General features: G+C 44.1%; 1 protein-coding gene across 4 annotated transcripts in view; it reads left to right on the forward strand.

Annotated features, from left to right (window-relative positions):
- LOC111973050 (matrix metalloproteinase-16) overlaps nt 1-15433 on the forward strand; it is a 77882-nt gene extending 62449 nt beyond the window's left edge. For all 4 annotated transcript variants that reach the window (XM_024000199.2, XM_024000200.2, XM_024000201.2 and 1 more), the window contains 4 exons: nt 99-237; nt 5474-5624; nt 5904-6019; nt 10525-15433. In XM_024000199.2, the coding sequence (XP_023855967.1) occupies nt 99-237; nt 5474-5624; nt 5904-6019; nt 10525-10853 (735 nt within the window). In that variant the 3' untranslated portion in view covers nt 10854-15433. The remainder of the gene's footprint in view (nt 1-98; nt 238-5473; nt 5625-5903; nt 6020-10524) is intronic.
- Nucleotides 15434-18996: the final 3563 nt, after the last annotated feature.

The raw sequence follows: 18996 nt of genomic DNA on the forward strand, positions 1-18996 counted from the left end.
TTAGCTTGTGTTGAAATGTTGGTATGCCAGTGTGTTAATGACCCTTTCTCTCTCCTCTCCTCTCTCTCCCTCCCTTTTCTCCTCTTCTCTCCTCTCAGGATCACTGGTTTTGGAGGGTACGGGACAACGCAGTGATGCCGGGGTACCCCATGCTCATCAATGTCTTCTGGAGAGGACTGCCCCCCAAGATAGACGCTGTCTACGAGAACAGCGAGGGGAAATTTGTCTTCTTCAAAGGTAAGGATGCCCACAGATGTATTATACATGATCTATATCAGGGATGGGTAACTGGCGGCCCGCGGGTCGCATGGCCCCCCTTTTGTAGTTTTATTTGGGGGGGCTCATTCTTACTTACTGTTAAGAGTTAGAATAATAGTACACAAAGTGCAATTTCGAAATTTGATTGTGTATCAGCAGGTACTCAATTAGGCCATGTCAGCAAATTTTGGGGGGTTTGGTAAGTTAGTCTAGCGGCCAGCTATCTAAACTTGTAGTAAGCATGGTCGAATTACTGACCAGGGTGTGGACCATTGATCATCAGTTATCATATTAAAAGCTGAACGCATTTGCCTCCAACCTACAGTATAGCAACATGTGAAGAATTGCAGGAAATTAGCTGTAAAACTACACATTTTTCTCTTTTCCCCCGACCAATGTTGCCCATCCCTGATCTGCATAATCAGATAAATCCTGGACCAAAAAGCATGTTCAATAGGATACAGTAGGATGGGTCTTGCTCCTTATTCTTGGTTATGTGTGTGTGTATGCGTACGTGTGTGCGTGGAGTGACGTTGCTGTAGTAGAAGGATTAACCAGAGGCTTATCTCTCCAGACTACGTGACTATAGACCCTGTACTTACTGTAACCCAGGCAATTTGCCTCTTAATCTCAGACAGTCAAAAGCAGTTTGTCCTTTGAAAATGTGTGTGTGCGTGTGCTTTCATGCATTGTCTCTTCCATAATCAGTCTATTTGAATGTATGACCTCACTAGCCCCACTGCAGCACAGATTAGTCTCTTCTCTGAACGTGTTTACATCATATAAACCTATAGCAGAAGAAGGGGATGTCTCAATATATACATTTACTGAAAGAGACAGCAAATAAACAAACAAACAGACTTGTATACTCCCATGAGAGAGGAAGGGAGGGATGTGGGGAAGAGAGGAGACGGGTGTAAATCTGGGTCTGTCTTGATAATAACTACAAATCACAGATGGCTCGCAAACACATTTCTATTTTTCACAGTTCCTCGAAAAACAGACTAGTTGTCCCCTGTGTCCCCGAGAGCTCCTGAAATCCCTTTTTTCTTTTTTTTTCTTTTCTGGTTGTAGCGTTGAGATTTCCATGAAATAAGAGGGTTTATTACTATGTCCTGTAAAAAAAAAAAACTGTGAGCTTTCAAACAGAAGAAAGTGACTCTATAGGTAACAATGTAGGCAACGCATATTCATGTAGGTGTCTGTGGAGATAAGCATTCATGAATGTTTATTAATTGACTTTGAATGCCTTATAAGGCAAAGCTTATAAAGACGTTCTGACGTTGTTTGCAACAGACTCATGCAGACTCAAATGGCACCTCATTTCCTATTTAGGACATTACTTTTGACCAGGGAATATATATTTAGAATTTTTATATTTAACCTTTATTTAACTAGGCAAGTCAGTAAAGAATACATTCTTATTTACAATGACGGCCTACCCCAGCTGGGCCAATTGTGCGCCGCCCTATGGGACTCCCAATCACGGCCAGATGTGATACAGCCTGGAATCGAACCAGGGACTGTAGTGCCATCTCTTGCACTGAGAGACAGTGCCTTAGACCACTGCGCCACTCAGGAGTCCTAATTTAGAGAAAAGGGTGCCATTTGTGACGCGGACTCCCTGTTTTTAAAGCTGTGTTATACAAACACTGAATCGGCATGTAAATTAGACCCTCATTTGAATAAATATGCATCGCTCTTAACAACCTTGTTTCTTAGCTGTCTGCCTTTAGGACTAGGGGTGTATATGTTTGGTGAAATCTGCTCATAAAGAAAGTCATTGACTCAATAATGTCCACTCATACCCTGCTGACCTTTAAATGGGAGCAATGCGATAAGATAGAAAGTTATAGTATCAAAGTGCACTGACTATAAGGTTGCGTCCCAATTGCCACCCTATTCCCTATATACTGCACTACTTTTGAACAGAGCTCTATGGGTTTTTGTGAAGTGTAGTCCACTATAAAGGGAATAGGGTTCCTTTTGGGACTTAGACTAAATGTAGAAGAGCTACCAGAATAACTGCATTCAACCCGTTAATTCGGTAGCACTGCATCCATGGTCTTTCTGATTAGCCCGACAGAAACACACACGCACACCACACACACACACACACACACACACACACACACACACACACACACACAACACACACACACCACACACACACCACACACCACACACACACACACACACACACACACACACACACAATGGGTATATCAATGCTTGGTTCTAAGAGAATTATGCATCTATACGATCTACCACTCGGGGAGAGAGAGGACAATTTAGCTACGTATACTGCTAGGCCAATCAATGATTTATTTAGCTTGGCCTTGATCATATTTCATTTTTTATACAGAGAAAGCTAGCCTACAATGCATGCCCTGTGTTTTGTAATGTTTTGTGTGGTCACTATGTTAAAGAGTGTAGCGAAAGTGTGTGTGTGTGGTGGTGTGTGTGTGTGTGTGTTGTGTGTGGTGTGTGTGTGTGTGGTGTGTTGTGTGTGTGGCGTGTGTGCGTGCGTGCGTGCGTGCGTGCTGGTGCGTGCGTGGTGTTTTGATCTGTTTTCAATTTAACTGGCTGAGCCATACAGAAGAAAATGTTGAACAATTGAAGTCAATCAGGGCTTAGGGTAGAGTGGAGGGGCCATGGGACCGTGTGTGTGTGTGTGGGTGGGTCTTTACGTAATGTGTGTGTGTGTATGTGTGTGTTTACGTAATGTGTGTGTGTGATCTACACACATATACATGTGTGTGTACAATACACTCTGTGTGGTCCATGTGGAGGAGGAAGGAGCCTGTTGTTCTTGGCACCTTGCCCAGACTCAATGATCACCATCCCCTGTACAACACTGTACAACACTGTTTAGACATTGTTAGGAGATAGCAGGAGATTAGCAGTGTTCACTGCAGGAGGAACATCTGAGCTAACATTAAATACTGACAGTTAAAGTTAAAAGATGTAGTCAGTCTAGTCTGAATCATTATTTACTCCCCAAATATCTCACCCTGGTGAGTTCTGAGAAGCCCCTTATGTCCAATATCCTTCACACCCGTCTTAACACACACACACACACACCCCAATGCCCCCTGACCCAGTTTACCCAGACGTCCTTAGTGCCTGTGCCAGGGGTAGGGGCTTGGCAGSGCTGGAGTAACCGTGGTAACCATGTGCCTGCTATGTACGGAGCATGATAATAAAACAGGTGTAATGACAGGCATTTCCTGTCACATGGCCCTGTCACGAGAGCTAGGCTATACTCCTGCGACCTTCCCACCCCTTCCTCTTCCCCTAAAAACATCTCCCTRCTTCACACATCCCTATGTCCCACCCTCACTCCCTCTCCCTTCTTCCCTTCTTCCCTCCCTTCCTCCCACCACAATCACAGTTGCCCTTCTCTTCCATAGACATTAAAACCAGTTCATTTCCTCCCAGTCCTCCCCAGACCTATGCCAGTGAATAAAAAAAACACTTCCTGGGGTCACCAAGTCAAAACCGTGCCACAACCTAATTACCAGAAACATATCACTCCTCCTCCTATCCCTCCATCCCTCTCAACCTCCCTCCTCTTTCTCCATCCCTCTCTACCTCCCTCCATAACTCCCTCCTCAACTCCCTCCTCCTCCCTCCAATCTCTCCATCCCTCTCTACCTCCCTCCTCACCCTCCATCCCTCTCTACCTACCTCCATAACTCTCTCCTCCCCCCTCCACTCTCTCCATCCCTCTCTACCTCCCTCCTTCTCCCTCCATTCCTCACACAAGACAACACTTCCTCAAGTCTCGGCTTTGCACTTCTCGAACCTTATCATAATGAATAACACTATATGGACAGCACTCCTGCTTTGAGACACTTGTTGAATACAGGCCCTGGCATCTAGACTCTTAACGCATTGCCCCAAATAGCACCCTATCCCTGAGCCATGGTCAAGTGTAGCGCACTTTTTAGGGAATATGGGTGCCATTTGGGACTCTTGGTCTGCCTCTTGGTTTGTGAGAGGTAAAAAATCAACAACTGAAAAAGCAAATATGCCACTTACCACTGTTAGGCAACAATTAAGAGGTTGAACAGTATTAAACCTGCCTGGTAGAAGACCCAAGTGTATCTTGTCCCCACTAGCAGTGAGGAAGATGGTTCAGGAGGCAAAGAAAAGACCAAGGGCCACAGTTGGAGAATTACAGAACTTGGTTTTATCTTGGGGAGTCTAACAAATCTWCAATTAGATGCCAACTCCATGCCAGTAGGCTATTTGGAAGTGTTGCCATAAAAAAGCCTTTATTTAGAGCAACCACCATATGTAAATGCCTGGAGTTTGCTTAAACCATTGCCACTTTGATTGGAACCGGGTGCTATGGTCAGATGAGGTGAAAATAGAGCTCTTTGGCCACGCACACCAGTGGTGGGTTTGGCCTCAAAATAAGGATGCATACAAGTAAACTTCATGCCTACTTTAAAATACGGTGGTGGATCTTTGATTTTATGGGGCTTTTTTACGTCCACTGGTCCTGGGGCCATTGTTAAGGTCAACGGCATCATGAACTCTACCAAATACGAGGCTGAAACTTGGCCACAAGTGGATCTTGAATGTTTGTTCCGCCTCAATGTCAAGTCAGACCAAATAATGCAAATATTAGACTAATGCTTAGATATTGTAGTTCCCTACTGAACCAGCATTTAATGTTATTGATTGTTCCAGAGAGAATGTTCTGTTCAATGATAAGGTGACTATTGCACCTAATATATTATCATGTGGTTATATATAACCAAAATTGAAAATGCTGCAACTCTTGTGCAATGTGATATGACTCTAACAACCTCACTGTACTGTAACATTCATGATCTCCAGTGATGTAGTAGTCTAGCAACACTACAGCTTCAGATACTGTACACCTTGGGGTTCTGAAACTGATTTGGTATGGCTCATGTTAGGCAGGCTGGATTATAGTTACCCTGCCTGGCCAACCAAATGTCATCCCCAGGTTTTAATAACCCCTCCTGGCCAACCAAATGCCATCCCTGGGTTAAATCCCCTCAGTGCTGGTGAGTGAGTGGATGCGTCCCAAATGGCACCCTATTCCTTGTATAGTCCAATACTTTTGACCAGAGCCCTATGGCAAAAGTAGTGCACTATAAAGGAAGTAGGGTGCCATTTGAGACGTGTAATGTCCCAGCAGTCCCTCTGAGCCCTGTTGTCCTTGTGTCTCTTCCAGGGAAGCAGTTCTGGGTATTCAAGGACACCATGCTCCAGCCCGGCTACCCCCAGGACATCTCTATGTTCGGCCACGGCATGCCAACCCAGAGCATCGAGACCGCCGTCTGGTGGGAGGACGTAGCCAAGACATACTTCTTCAAAGGGGACAGGTGTGTACACTGAAGCTGAAGCTGTGTGTGTGGTGGAGTGGTGTGTGTGTGTGTGTGTGTTTGTGTTGGTGTGTGTGTGTGTGTGTTGTGTGTGTGTGTGTTGTGTGTGTGTGTGTGTGTGTGTTTGTGGTTGTGTGTGTGTGTGTGTGTGTGTGTGTGTGTGTGTGTGTGTGTGTGTGTGTTTCTAATGTAGTTGGGACTGGATGCCTATGGAAATTCTGAATATGTGTTTTGATGTCTGATTATCCCACACCCTAATCCCCATGGCTGTCTGTTCAGGTACTGGCGCTACAATGAGGACATGAGGACAATGGACCCAGGCTACCCTAAATCCATCACTGTCTGGAAGGGCGTCCCAGACTCTCCACAAGGAGCCTTCGTAGACAAAGCCAATGGTATGTCCACCTATCTATCCCATTATACCATTATTACTAGACAGTAACATAATGACACTCACGTCTCCCTATCTATTAATCCTCTCCTTCCATCCGCTAGACAATAACACTCACATAATGTGTACCAAACATAGTCTTTACTTCAGCCTCTTAACTACACATTTGAATACCTTGTAGCTACAAGAAGCTATGATTTTAGTAGCCATGTTTTGACAGTATATTGTAAGACCCAGTTGGAATATGACAGGGAAGCAGAAAACAAAATACCACAGTCTGCTGCCCAATCCGGTTGAGGCCAGTTGGTCTGCACAGAGGGTGGGAAAGATTAGGTTTCTATTTTTTTTGTCAGGCCTGCGGGCTAGACTTATTAGACAAGTGGATCGTACAAAAAGCCTGAGAATGGCTCCTATTGGTTGGTAATGGCCAGCAGGGCGGGGTTTGAGCGGACCTGGCAGTGCCTCTATGGGAAAAAACAGGCCAGGTTGGGAGGCGGAGCACACTCATGCCATCTGTCCCCGTCCCTCTCAAGGGGAACTGCCCCATCCTACCTTCAGGCTATGCTCGAACCCTACARCCAAAACCGAGCACTCCGTTCTGCCACCTCTGGTCTCTTGGCTGTCACAACCCTACTGGAGGACTGCTCCCACTCAGCTCAGTCAAAGCTCTTCTCTGTCCTGGCACCCCAATGGTGAAACCAGCTTCCCCCTGAAGCTCAGACAGCAGAGTCCCTGCCCATCTTCTGAAAATGTCTGAAACCCAGGTAAACGTCTGGTACCATGGTAAACGTCTGAAACCCAGGTAAACGTCTGGTACCATGGTAAACGTCTGAAACCCAGGTAAACGTCTGGTACCATGGTAAACGTCTGAAACCCAGGTAAACGTCTGGTACCATGGTATTTTCCTAGCAGCACTGACTTAGCTGATAACTGCTTTATTGAGGGAAGGTAAATTCCACGATAACGGAATTGAGCTTTGATTCAGATTTTTCACTTTAAAATGTATGCCAAACAAAAACCATTGATTTCAAAGTTTAACAAACCATACAACTCTATGCACAAGGACTATTTTGAACATTTTACAAAAACACATTTACTGGAAAACTGCAGATGTGAAGTTTGTAACGGAATTATGGTAAACTCTTCATCAGATTTTTATGTGACCACATTTTCCTAAAACAATGTTAAATATCTGCTCTGAATTAAGATTCAAAGATGTTGTTAGGAGTGTGTATTGGAGGCGAAGTCAGGTGCAGGAGAGCAGAGTGTAGTGAACAGGCACACTTTTTATTCCGGTRAAAATGACAGCACAAAGTAACATAAAATGTGCCCAAAACACGGAACATAGAACAAAAAGTAGTGTAACAATATCCACAATTTCAAAATACACGTAACACAATCAATCCTACACAAAGACATGATGGGGAACAGGTGTGCAGGGAACAAGACAAAACAAATGGATACATGATAAATGGAGCGGCGATGGCTAGAAAGCCGGTGACGTCGAACGCCGCCCGAACAAGGAGAGGAGCCGACTTCGGCGGAAGTCGTGACAGATGTCTGCATAAAGACTGGGGTGTCAGCTATGCCATGACACCTTGGGTTTGAAAAATGTATTTTGGTTATTGACCTACATTAGGTGAAGTGGATTGTAGAACTAAGAACAGATATAGCCCTTGGTTCACTCCAGACTTTGACCAGCACAAAAATACCRTGTGACGTACTGCACTAGCATCGAAATTTGCATCCTGCAGCACTAATTCCAAAAAGTTTTGGGACACTGTAAAGTCCATGGAGAATAAGAATACKTCCTCCCAGCTGCCCACTGCACTGAGACTAGGAAGCAGTCACCACTGATAAATCCACGATAATCGAGAATTTCAATAAGCATTTCTCTATGGCTTGCCATGCTTTCCACCTGGCTACCCCAACCCCGGCCAACAGCTCTGCACCCCCTGCAGCAACTGGAGCCTCCAACACTCTACTCAGCAAATTAGATGCAGTCTATCACAGTGCCATCCGTTTTGTCACCAAAGCCCCATATACTACCCACCACAGCAACCTGTATGCTCTCGTTGGCTGGTCCTCGCTACATATTCATTCCCTAACCCGCTGGCTCCAGGTCATCTATAAGTCTTTGCTAGGTAAAGCTCCGCCTTCTCTCAGCTCACTGGTCACCATAGCAACACCCACCCGTAGCACGCGCTCCAGCAGGTATATTTCCCTGGTCATCCCCAAAGCCAACACCTCATTTGGCCGAACGAATTGCAAAAAACACTGACGTTGGAGACTTAAATCTCCCTCACTAACTTTAAGTGTCAGCTGTCAGAGCAGTTTAGCGATCGCTGCAGGTGTACACAGCCCATCTGTAAATAGCCCATCCAACCAACTACCTACCTCATCCCCATATTTGTTTTTGTTTTTCTGCTCTTTTTTCTGCTCTACTTACATATCCTTATCTGTACATATATCACTCCAATGTAAATTGCTAAATTGTAATTTCTTCGCCACTATTGGCCTATTTTTTGCCTTACCTCCTTACTTCATTTGCGCACACTGTATACAGATTTTTCTATTSTGTTATTGACTGTACGTTTGTTTATCCCAMGTGTAACTCTGTGTTGTTGTTTTTGTCGCACTGCTGTGCTTTATCTTGGCCAGGTCGCAGTTGTAAATGAGAACTTGTTCTCAACCGGCCTACCTGGTTAAAMAAAGGTGAAATAAATAAGAAAAATAATCAAATACTGTGCTCTACTGTACTGTACTGTGCTGCCTAAACTTGTGAAACATAGATGACTATGATTGGTTCAGATTTGGTCCGGCCGGACTGAGCAAATTTCAACTTCTTTTCAACGTCAATGGACATCCGGTGTGGTCAGTGSTCAGTGGGTGAGGATGCTTGTTACAGTAAATGGAAAGAGGATAGGTGGTAGGTGTCATGGTWGGTGTCAGTAAGAGCCAGTAGAGGTGACATTAACTGGAGAGAGAGAACATGGAGAGAGCGGCAGAGAGAGAGATAGAGAGAGAGACAGTGTCTAAGACCCCTTTTCCATCTGTTTGACAAGAAATCAAAACCTTTGCCTATTTCKAAATTTTTAAGATGGGAAATGGTTGAAAAATGTATATATGCCTTCATTTCTCAAAAATATATGCTCTTAGCTTTCATTTGACACCCAATTTGACATGCTCCTATGAACTTCTCACGTTGGTGCTCATGGGTCCTTTCACATGGAAAATGCCCAGAAAATGGACCTGCAACAATATGTGGTTGTCTCACCCAGCTATCTTAAGATGAATGTACTAATTGTGATTAGCTCTGGATAGCGTCTGATAAAATGACTGAAATGTAAATGTAATGACGATGTGGGAAAACAAGTCACCTCAAAAATGTACCCTGATCATCAACCATTATCAGGTCAGGTGACAGTAGGGTAGGCTATACTCCACTGTTTATAGATGTTTGGTTGGGTCATTGTGACTGGGATCTGGGATGCTTGAACAGAGGTGTGTGTTGTAACACTCATCCGCTCCTACACACACCTTCACACAGTGCTCGGTCTTATAGTGGGATTATTTGTCTCTCTGAAATGAAACCATGAAGTGATAGATTTTAAACAAATACATGTCTGTCATTGAACAACTGGGCCATGATTAGATAGTGAAAAAACACACCAATCTCTTCTATAATTTCAAACAATAAAAGCTAATTTACCAACATTTCTGAAAATGGATATGGAAAATGGGTTTTGGATATAGGGGTATAGGGTATAGGGTTTTGGATATTAAACTCTTCTTTTGCCCACACCAGTCAGAGCTCAACTAAAAGCCAAGTCTCTCCCTCTCTTCTTTCCCAAGATGAATCTTTCAGGACACTGCTCTCTCTCTCGCTCGCGCGCTCTCTCACTCCCTGGGTTGCTAACCGTAAACAACTCAGCTGCCCATGTGATTTAGAACCCCATTCTCTCTGTTTCTCTCGCTCTCTCTCTCTTTCTCTCTCTCTCTCTTCCCTTCTAAAGAACTCCTCCTCTCCTCTGTGCACTTGGAAATAGAGCGCATATCTCATCTATTCTTCTCTCTCTCTTTTCTTAGAAGAATTCATGAATAATGCAGAGATGTATAGAGGAGAGGAGAGGAGAGATGGGGAGTTTAGCCAGGTTGTCATGCTGGGGATATGTCACTGGTTTACAGTGTGTTTGTGGTCCAGTGTTTCAGGTCCTCCAGAGAGGAGTAAGCACTTGTCTTTATCACTGCCAGGGCTTTATTCTACTGGCCTGTAAACCCCAGGGATATATTGGGCCCCTGGAATAAAGAGAGAATTACAAACTACATGGAAACAAGTTCTTTACCAACCTCAGATTGACATCCAAATGAATCCTGTGGAGACCATATTAGGAGACTTAGACTGTGAACAGATTGTACTTAATTGTATTATCTTTCTCTCTCTCTGTCTCTCTGTCTCTCTCTCTCATCCCCCTCTGTCGCTTTCTCTCCATCACTTTATCTCTCCAGGTTTCACCTACTTCTACAAAGGGAAGGAGTACTGGAAGTTCAACAATCAGAGGTTGCGAGTCGAACCCGGTTACCCCCGCTCCATCCTGAAGGACTTCATGGGCTGCGACCTGACCCCCATCGACCCCGAGTGGCCGCCCACGGAAGACGTCGACATTGTCATTGAGCTGGAAAACGAGGCCAACACAGTGAAGGCCATTGCCATCGTGATCCCCTGTGTCCTGGCGCTCTGTCTTCTTGTCCTGGTCTACACCGTCTTCCAGTTTAAGAGGAAGGGAACGCCCAGACACATACTGTACTGCAAACGCTCCATGCAGGAGTGGGTGTGATGACTCTGGGTGACACACAGGGGTCCGCTAGTTGGACCAATATGACTTTATTATACCCTCCAGTATAATGGAATCAATGGTCCGGAAATTACATCCAGACAGGGGTGGTGGCGGTTGTAGTACGCCGGTGACTCCACTATGATCTGATCTAATTTTAGGCCTACTCCCAAGACTCCCCCGTCTTTTTAAATGGGAGCGGGAGAGGGTGTGGCCTTTGCCTAGATACCCCTCCACCCTGAGATTGAACAGAGGGTACTGTTATTTTGTATCCCATCAACCCCCATTCCTAGCCCTGCTCTTTTAGGACGGCGCCTGGTGCAACCGCTCTTAAACGGGGAAGAACTTTCATGTGGCTTTCAACTCTTCCCATGGTGCACTGCGTCAGTCATCTTCCTGTTGTCATATCAGGCTGTCGCCCAATCAGAGGAACACAGCCAGTTCTTATCTACAGTATCTTAGGTCTTATCCCCTACTGCACGCGCTCAGAAAGACAAAAGACCRCCAATAACAACTGTTGCTGAAGTTAACCACCCAGTTACCAACTCCTGTCTCTTTTTATTGTTTRTTTCCTTCAAAATATAATTTATTTTTAAAAAATGAACGTTTTTACAGTCCCGTTAAAAACAGTCCTGAAGAAAAGTACAACCCAAACCAAATAAATACTTTTTTCTCTCTAAAGAGGATGCTTTTTTTTCATAATCATTTTTGCTATCACTTTCTTTTTCTTTTCTTTTTTCTCTCCCTGCTCTTCTTGATCCTTTATGCKGCGGAAACTTTGACTGTTGTGGCAGTCTGTCTCAAAAACAGGGGCCAAAATATTTTGCAATATTTTTAATCGCCTTAATTAAAGATCAATTGTGTTCTTCTTGTGTTTCATTTTCTTGTTTTTTGCTATTTTGTATACTGCTTTGTTTGTTTATTTGTTTACTTGTTTCTTGAAAGAGCTGTTGGGGCCATATTGGTTGCTATCCAAGATAAATAGTCATGGGTTAAACAGGGTCGCGTGCCAATTGACACCCTATTCCCTAGATACTAGTAGTATATAATATCTAGGGAGTAGGGTACCATTTGGGACGCAACCTATGTTCTATTGCCCAGATGCCTCAGCGCTGGTTTTCCAGACCACCAGAACAGGGGAAAGATTCTGCCTGTATATAGAGTTTAAGATATTAGTCAAAATAGGGAGGATGAAGGTTCTTGAAAAAAGCCGCTAAAGTTGAGTGTTATGGTATTGTTATGGTATCTGACTTGATATATATATATATATCAGTTTGATAGGAAAGACTGATAAATGAAAGAGATTAAAATGCTGTTACACTATAGATTTGCTTATTGTTTGGTCCTGTCAACCGACACTTACCCCTCTGAAATGGTAGTTCTGTATTGGTTAAGTTTGCATCCCAAAAGAATTGTATGGTCTTTGTAAACGTACGGACAGACCGTGTTTAATCTTCTTGACTGCCTTGTTGAGAGAGTTCTACTTAAGTCACAGACGCCTACTACCCATGATGCACTTGTCTCTCGACCGAGGACCAATAGGAGTGACAGTGACGTCAGGCAAGACAATGCAGTGTCTTCTCCTGTGTACAAGTGCATGCAAGCATCTGCATCCACTTTGGACTGCTCAGAAAACCTCTAATAAAACAGAAGAAGTGAAAACAAACAATATGGACAAACCGGATTCACAGATACAGCAGTTTGTTCCTCCAGTGCTTGAAAACAGGTTGCAGTTACAGTTTGGTGGAACATACCTGCAGGTTCCTTGTATGCGAATAGAACGCACCATGTGGCATGCAGCTTGACTAGTGGTTCTGCCCAAAGCTTACAGAAGGACTTGATGATGATGCTCAAACTCTTGAATATACCTTGTTTGCATCTATTTGTTTATGTTTCATGGCTGCGGGTTCCCTTTCTGGTACTATAAAAACAAAAGAGTCATTGGAACCTCACGATTCAAATGGAAAATATCTCACCTGAGCTATAGGAAGCAGGCATTTAGGTCATTTCTTGGTAATTGGCGAGTTAGGTTAGGTTGGCCAGAGGAAACTTGATTTGATTTGGTCACCGAATCCTAAAAAAGTAACTCGTGTCGTTGCTTCATGGTGAGCAGTGTTTGAATGTGTGTCTGTTTCATGATAATGGTTTCCTACTTTCTTTCTTTTTGCAAAAACAAATGCGACATCCTTCTTCCTTCTCCGTGTAAGACAGATTGGGACAATGGAAAATGTCCTGACAGAATTAATAAATTGATCAGTATATGATTAAAAAATTATGCCTTGAAACTCATTGTTTATATTTATATATACATGATATACCCAATGAAGTTGTGGAGTAAGGGTGTGTTATGTGAAAAGTTTGAGGTGGGATTTGACATGTTTTCGCTATGTGTGTAAGCTCTCCCCTTGCCCCTCGCTGTGTTCTTAATGGTAAATCCTCACCAAATCTAAACTACTTCTGCTCACAATCCATTTCTCTCAGAAGAGATGAACTCACATGTCTGATGTGTAGAAAACAACTCGATTGGTTTGAGATGTCAGACACAGTACAGTGCTCTCAATAGACATGTACTTAAACCTTATTTACCAGACACTCAGCAAGTATACCGCAGCCAGGACAAATAAAGCAAACTCTAAATATATTCTCCAAACTCTAGGGGCATTTCCTTAGTCTAATCCGACCACAAAAGYAAAAATGACAACATTTATATTTCAGAGTTAAACCATGTTGATGTTTATGTGGGAAATACCAAGACTGAAAGCTCAACATCCTTCTAACTGGTATTATGTGTCACATTAAGTCGCGTGATAAAAATCAGACCTTTTAAAGATATGCAGGCATTTAAAGGCCCACTCTGTGATTTTTACAGCTGTTTTTGATCATTTAAAAGCATGCTGGATAGCAGGCTACAGGGGCAGACGCCAGACAGTAGTGTTTATTCTACTGCCACTGCACTCCAGTCCAGACGGTAACTAACTGCCATCAACAAAGAGGTCGACCCAGTTCACTTACTTGGGCTTTGGTTGTGGTCATGAACACACATACGGTAGTAAGACGATAGCCCTTCTGTGGCTAGAGAGTTCACTGTTCCCCCGTCACAATACAACTCAGCTGCAAAATGGCGTCTGTGCTGTGAGTCTGACTTAGACAATGGCATAATGGTTACAGTTATGTTTAGAGCACAATCCAGCCATGGCTTTCTTCTAGGGCTTTTTTTCTTCTGTTTGCACTTTTTACCACTTACCCAGTGATGCAAATACACTCCTGTTTCTTTTCAAATGCCTGTGTGTGTCTGTGTGTGTGTGCGGGCGTGTTTGCTGCCTGCGTGTCTGCCTTTTAACTCTCTAGCATTACTTACCACTGGCTGTGTGCTTATTCACAAATGTATGTCTGGGTCTCTGTCTACGTCTACATGTCAGTCAGTGTGTGTATCTACGTCTGTATCTGGGTCTGTAGCTCGAGACTGGAGCCTGCACTATCCCTTGGAGACGTGTTGCTCTGGGAGGCAGGCTGAAACATTGGTGCTAACCGAACCTACAGAACACTAGCCAGGGCTGGAGCGATGGCCGTGCAGGGCTAGTTTTATGGTGCTGTTTTTCTTTCCGTTTTTCTTCTTCTTTTTTTCCTATTCTGTCATTGACTTAAACTTGAGTGATTACAACGTGAACAAGAGTAATACATTTTCATTTAACACAAGTCGTTACGGTGCAGTGTTTAATGGCTGTAGGTAAATGGAAAGCATATATCATCCTGGTGGTTGTTAATGTAATGTATCCCAGCAGCCACTCTGCTGAGAGACCAGGGTCGCTACTAAAAGGTCACAGGGTCAAATAGTCACCCAGACCCAGTGGTGTATAGCCTGCATCCCAAATGGTACCCTATTCCCTTTATAGTGCTCTGTGGGCTCTGGTCAAAAGTAGGACACTATAAAGGGAATAGGGTGCCATTTGGTACGCTCCCATAGCTTACAAGGTCTGATGGTATGGAGGGAGGAAAGAAAGAAAGGATGGATCAAGAAATTGAAAAGGTGAAGGTTATTTATGTTTCACTATAATACACCTGCGATTGGAAGCGGGTTGGAAATACAGGTTGATCCTCTGTTTTCTGGAATAGCTAAGAAATATAAATAATTGTTCAACCATCTTCTTACCTCTTCTCACCATCGTCCACACCTGTTATCACCTTGTGTATCAGACAGAGAGTGGAGGGGTTAACAGTGATAACCACAGGACGTGTGTGTGTGTGTGTACTGAGTCAGATGTATGCTGTTTCATTGTATATGTGTGTGTATAGTATGTGTGTATCAAGGGGACTGACCCCCCCCCCCCCCCCCCCCCCCCCCCCCCCCCCCCCTCATACACACACAAACACTATGCTATGTCTTAATATTCCTGTATTCATGTCATTACATTTGGGGAAGGGTCTTATTAAGATAAATAAGAAACATAATGAAATACACATTAACCATCTTTTGTATACTATTTTCCATCTTACATACATGCTGAGCATCATTCTCTACATTGTGTTGTATCAATGGAGCCTGGATCCATCTTGTTGATCAATAAAGACATTTTAAAAATGTCCTCATTTGCGTTTTGTCATGTTCATGCAAGTGTGATACTAACACATCTTTTCCATGTCAAGTTTCAGTTAGTTTTCCATTGATGTTCACTAATATTCATTCAACCTCAGCAATATAAAATAAGTTAAATCAATTGGCTGTGACATTTCAGCTGTGTTTCACTGTCATGAGCCAGGTCTTACTATGGCTGCAGTAGAGTGTATATCAAGGCAGGAAAGCATTTGAACTATTTCCTCCATGGATGGTTTGGTCAATTAACTATTTTTACATCTTCATTATTGCTCTATCCATACACTACCACCACAGGGGTCATGTTAAGTCAAATATCTTCCCACAGCACCTCAGTACTTTTACTGACCCTCCCACAAGGATAAAACCATTATAGGAAGGAAGTGACAGGTGAGAGGTTCCTCCCATATAGAAACAAAATACAGTACATTGACTTCCATTCCATATATAAACTGTACATTCAAGTTCCTTTCCGTACAGTACAGTACATTCCTCTCCAGCTGTGGTAAAGTAAAGGTCTGATCCAGAAATAAGGCTGGTGTCCCAGATGGCACTCTATTCCCTATATAGTGCATTACGTTTGACTAGGGCCCATGGTCGAAGTATTGCACTAAATAGGGAATAGGTAGCCATTTGGGACATAGCCCTAGTCTAACGCCTGGCTGTATCCCTTGGCCTCCAATAAGGTGTTCAGAATGCACTGGACGGACAGCTGTTTTCAATTTCTATCAACGGTTCCAAAGTTTCCCCCATTTCAATGGTACTTGCTAAAATGTACTTAGAACAACATCTAGTGGGGTATGAAAACATATTTAAGACTTGTTATATGTTCCAGACACTCAAATGAGATCGATCACTTAAAGGATTCCTGACTGTACAGTACTTTAGCTGTTTTAATCACTGACCCATGATTCAGTGTTTCCCAGGAGCTGCTTGAGACCTGAAGTCTGGTGTTAGCTCTCCGAGAGAATGCCTAGGCTTTAGCGCAGTGGGCAAACATAGTCTTACAGGAGACCCAAACTAAAACCACAGTTATACTCTCTAGTGGGTCTCAGTCCTAGGTGGGTACATACACACTGAGAAACGACAACTTGGCTATGTACACGGGGTACCAGTGTACATTGAGGTAGATATGTACATATAGGTAGGGATAAAGTGACTAGGCAACAGGATGGAAAATAAACTATAGCAGCACCGTATGTGAGGAGTCAAAGAGTTAGTGCAAAAAGGGTCAACTATTTGAACCAGTCTTGTTTGATGTGTATGGGGTGTGCTGGCTTCCATTTCCTGTTGTCCACAATCAGGTCCTTTGTCTTGCTCACATTGAGGGAGAAGTTTGTTGTCCTGGCACCACACGGCCAGGTCACTACCCTCCTCCCCATAGGCTGTCTTAATGCATGGTGTTGGAGTCGTGCACGGCACGAAGTTGTGGGTGAACGGGGAGTACAGGACACTGCCAGGTCACTAACCTCCTCCCTATAGGCTGTCTTAATGATGGTGTTGGAGTCGTGCACGGCCACGCAGTTGTGGGTGAACGGGGAGTACAGGACACTGCCAGGTCACTAACCTCCTCCCTATAGGCTTCTTAATGATGGTGTTGGAGTCGTGCACGGCCATGCAGTTGTGGGTGAACGGGGAGTACAGGACACTGCCAGCGTCACTAACCTCTCCCTATAGCCTGTCTTAATGATGGTGTTGGAGTCGTGCACGGCCACGCAGTTGTGGATGAACAGGGAGTACAGAACACTGCCAGGTCACTAACCTCCTCCCTATAGGCTGTCTTAATGATGGTGTTGGAGTCGTGCACGGCCACGCAGTTGTGGATGAACAGGGAGTACAGAACACTGCCAGGTCACTAACCTCCTCCTATAGGCTGTCTTAATGATGGTGTTGAGTCGTGCACGGCCACGCAGTTGTGGATGAACAGGGAGTACAGAACACTGCCAGGTCACTAACCTCCTCTCTATAGGCTGTGTCTAATGATGGTGTTGGAGTCGTGCACGGCCACGCATTGTGGGTGAACAGGGAGTACAGAACACTGCCAGGTCACTAACCTCCACCCTATAGGCTGTCTTAATGATGGTGTTGGAGTCGTGCACGGCCACGCAGTTGTGGATGAACAGGGAGTACAAGAGGGGACTAAGCGTGCACCCCTGAGGGGCCCCCGTGTTGAGGGTCAGAGTGATGTGTGTCTTGTTGCCTAGCGTCACCACGTGGGGGCTTCCCYTCAGGAAGTCCAGAATCGAGTTGCAAAGGGAGGTGTTTAGTCCCAGGGTCCTTAGCTTAGTGATGAGCTTGGAGGGCACACAGGGACTAAGGTGGTCTGCTTGAAACTGGGTCAGGGAGAGGTTGAAAATGTCAGTGAAGACACTTGCCAGCTGATCGTTAGTGATCGCTGTTCTGATGTCCAGAAGGTGTTTTTCYGTCATAGGAAATGATGGCGGAAATATTATATGAAGAAAAGTTAAGATCAGRGTAAARAAATTGGTCAGGAGCCAGTAAAACAGCAGCTATCCACTGCAGCGCCATCTTCATTTTCAATTCTACGCTTATTCCACGTTGGTTCAACGTCATTTCATTGAAATGGTGTAGAAACAATGTGGATTCAACCAGTGTGTGCCSAGTGGGAAAATAATTACAAAGAAGAAAAGGAAAGAGTGAGAGAGGACAAGAGAGGACAGGAGAAGACTAGAGAGGAAAGGAGAGGACAGATGCATAGTGTGAGACTAGCCCAACACTCCCAGGCTGGCTATACGACTGGTCATACAGTACAATGCACTAAACATCCATGTTTAAAACTCATTAGTAGAGAGGTTTCATAGGGTCGTACAGGAGGAGACAGAGACCAGAACCCAAGCTAAGGTAACCGGCGACTGAATGATTGGAGGTAGTTATTGGTTTGAGACTTTCCCTACATTACACTTCTCTGTGCATTCAAAGAGACAAAGCTAAGGTAATGATTGGAGGTAGTTATTGGTTTGAGACTTTCCCTACATTACACTTCTCTGTGCATTCAMAGAGACAAAGCTAAGGTAATGATTGGAGGTAGTTATTGGTTTGAGACTTTCCCTACATTACACTTCTCTGTGCATTCAGAGAGACAAAGCTAAGGTAATGATTGGAGGTAGTTATTGGTTTGAGACTTTCCCTACACTACACTTCTCTGTGCATTCAAAGAGACAAAGCTAAGGTAATGATTGGAGCATCCAGGTGAAATTAGTTCCATTTATCACTCCATTGATTCCACTACCATTCCACTACCCAGCATGCTGTGCTTTGTGCCCCGCCTGCCTGCCCTTCTACAGTCCCTTCTTMCCCTCCCTCTCTTCCTCTCCTRTCTCCTCTGTTTCACAATCCAGCTACTGGAAGGATATGGGAACTGAAACTAGTTCAAAGTATATGTCAAGAGTGAGGAAAAATACTTTGAAATTTGAAATGGTTTGTGTTTTCCTATTTGCAGAAATAGATCTGCAATCAATAACTGTCGTCATTTAGATTAAGTATCTGGCCTGAAAACGTTCCCATTCTTTGTTCATTCGCAGGAGACTCTCAACT

This window comes from Salvelinus sp. IW2-2015, linkage group LG14 (assembly GCF_002910315.2).
Source record: "Salvelinus sp. IW2-2015 linkage group LG14, ASM291031v2, whole genome shotgun sequence".
Lineage (NCBI taxonomy): Eukaryota > Metazoa > Chordata > Actinopteri > Salmoniformes > Salmonidae > Salvelinus > Salvelinus sp. IW2-2015.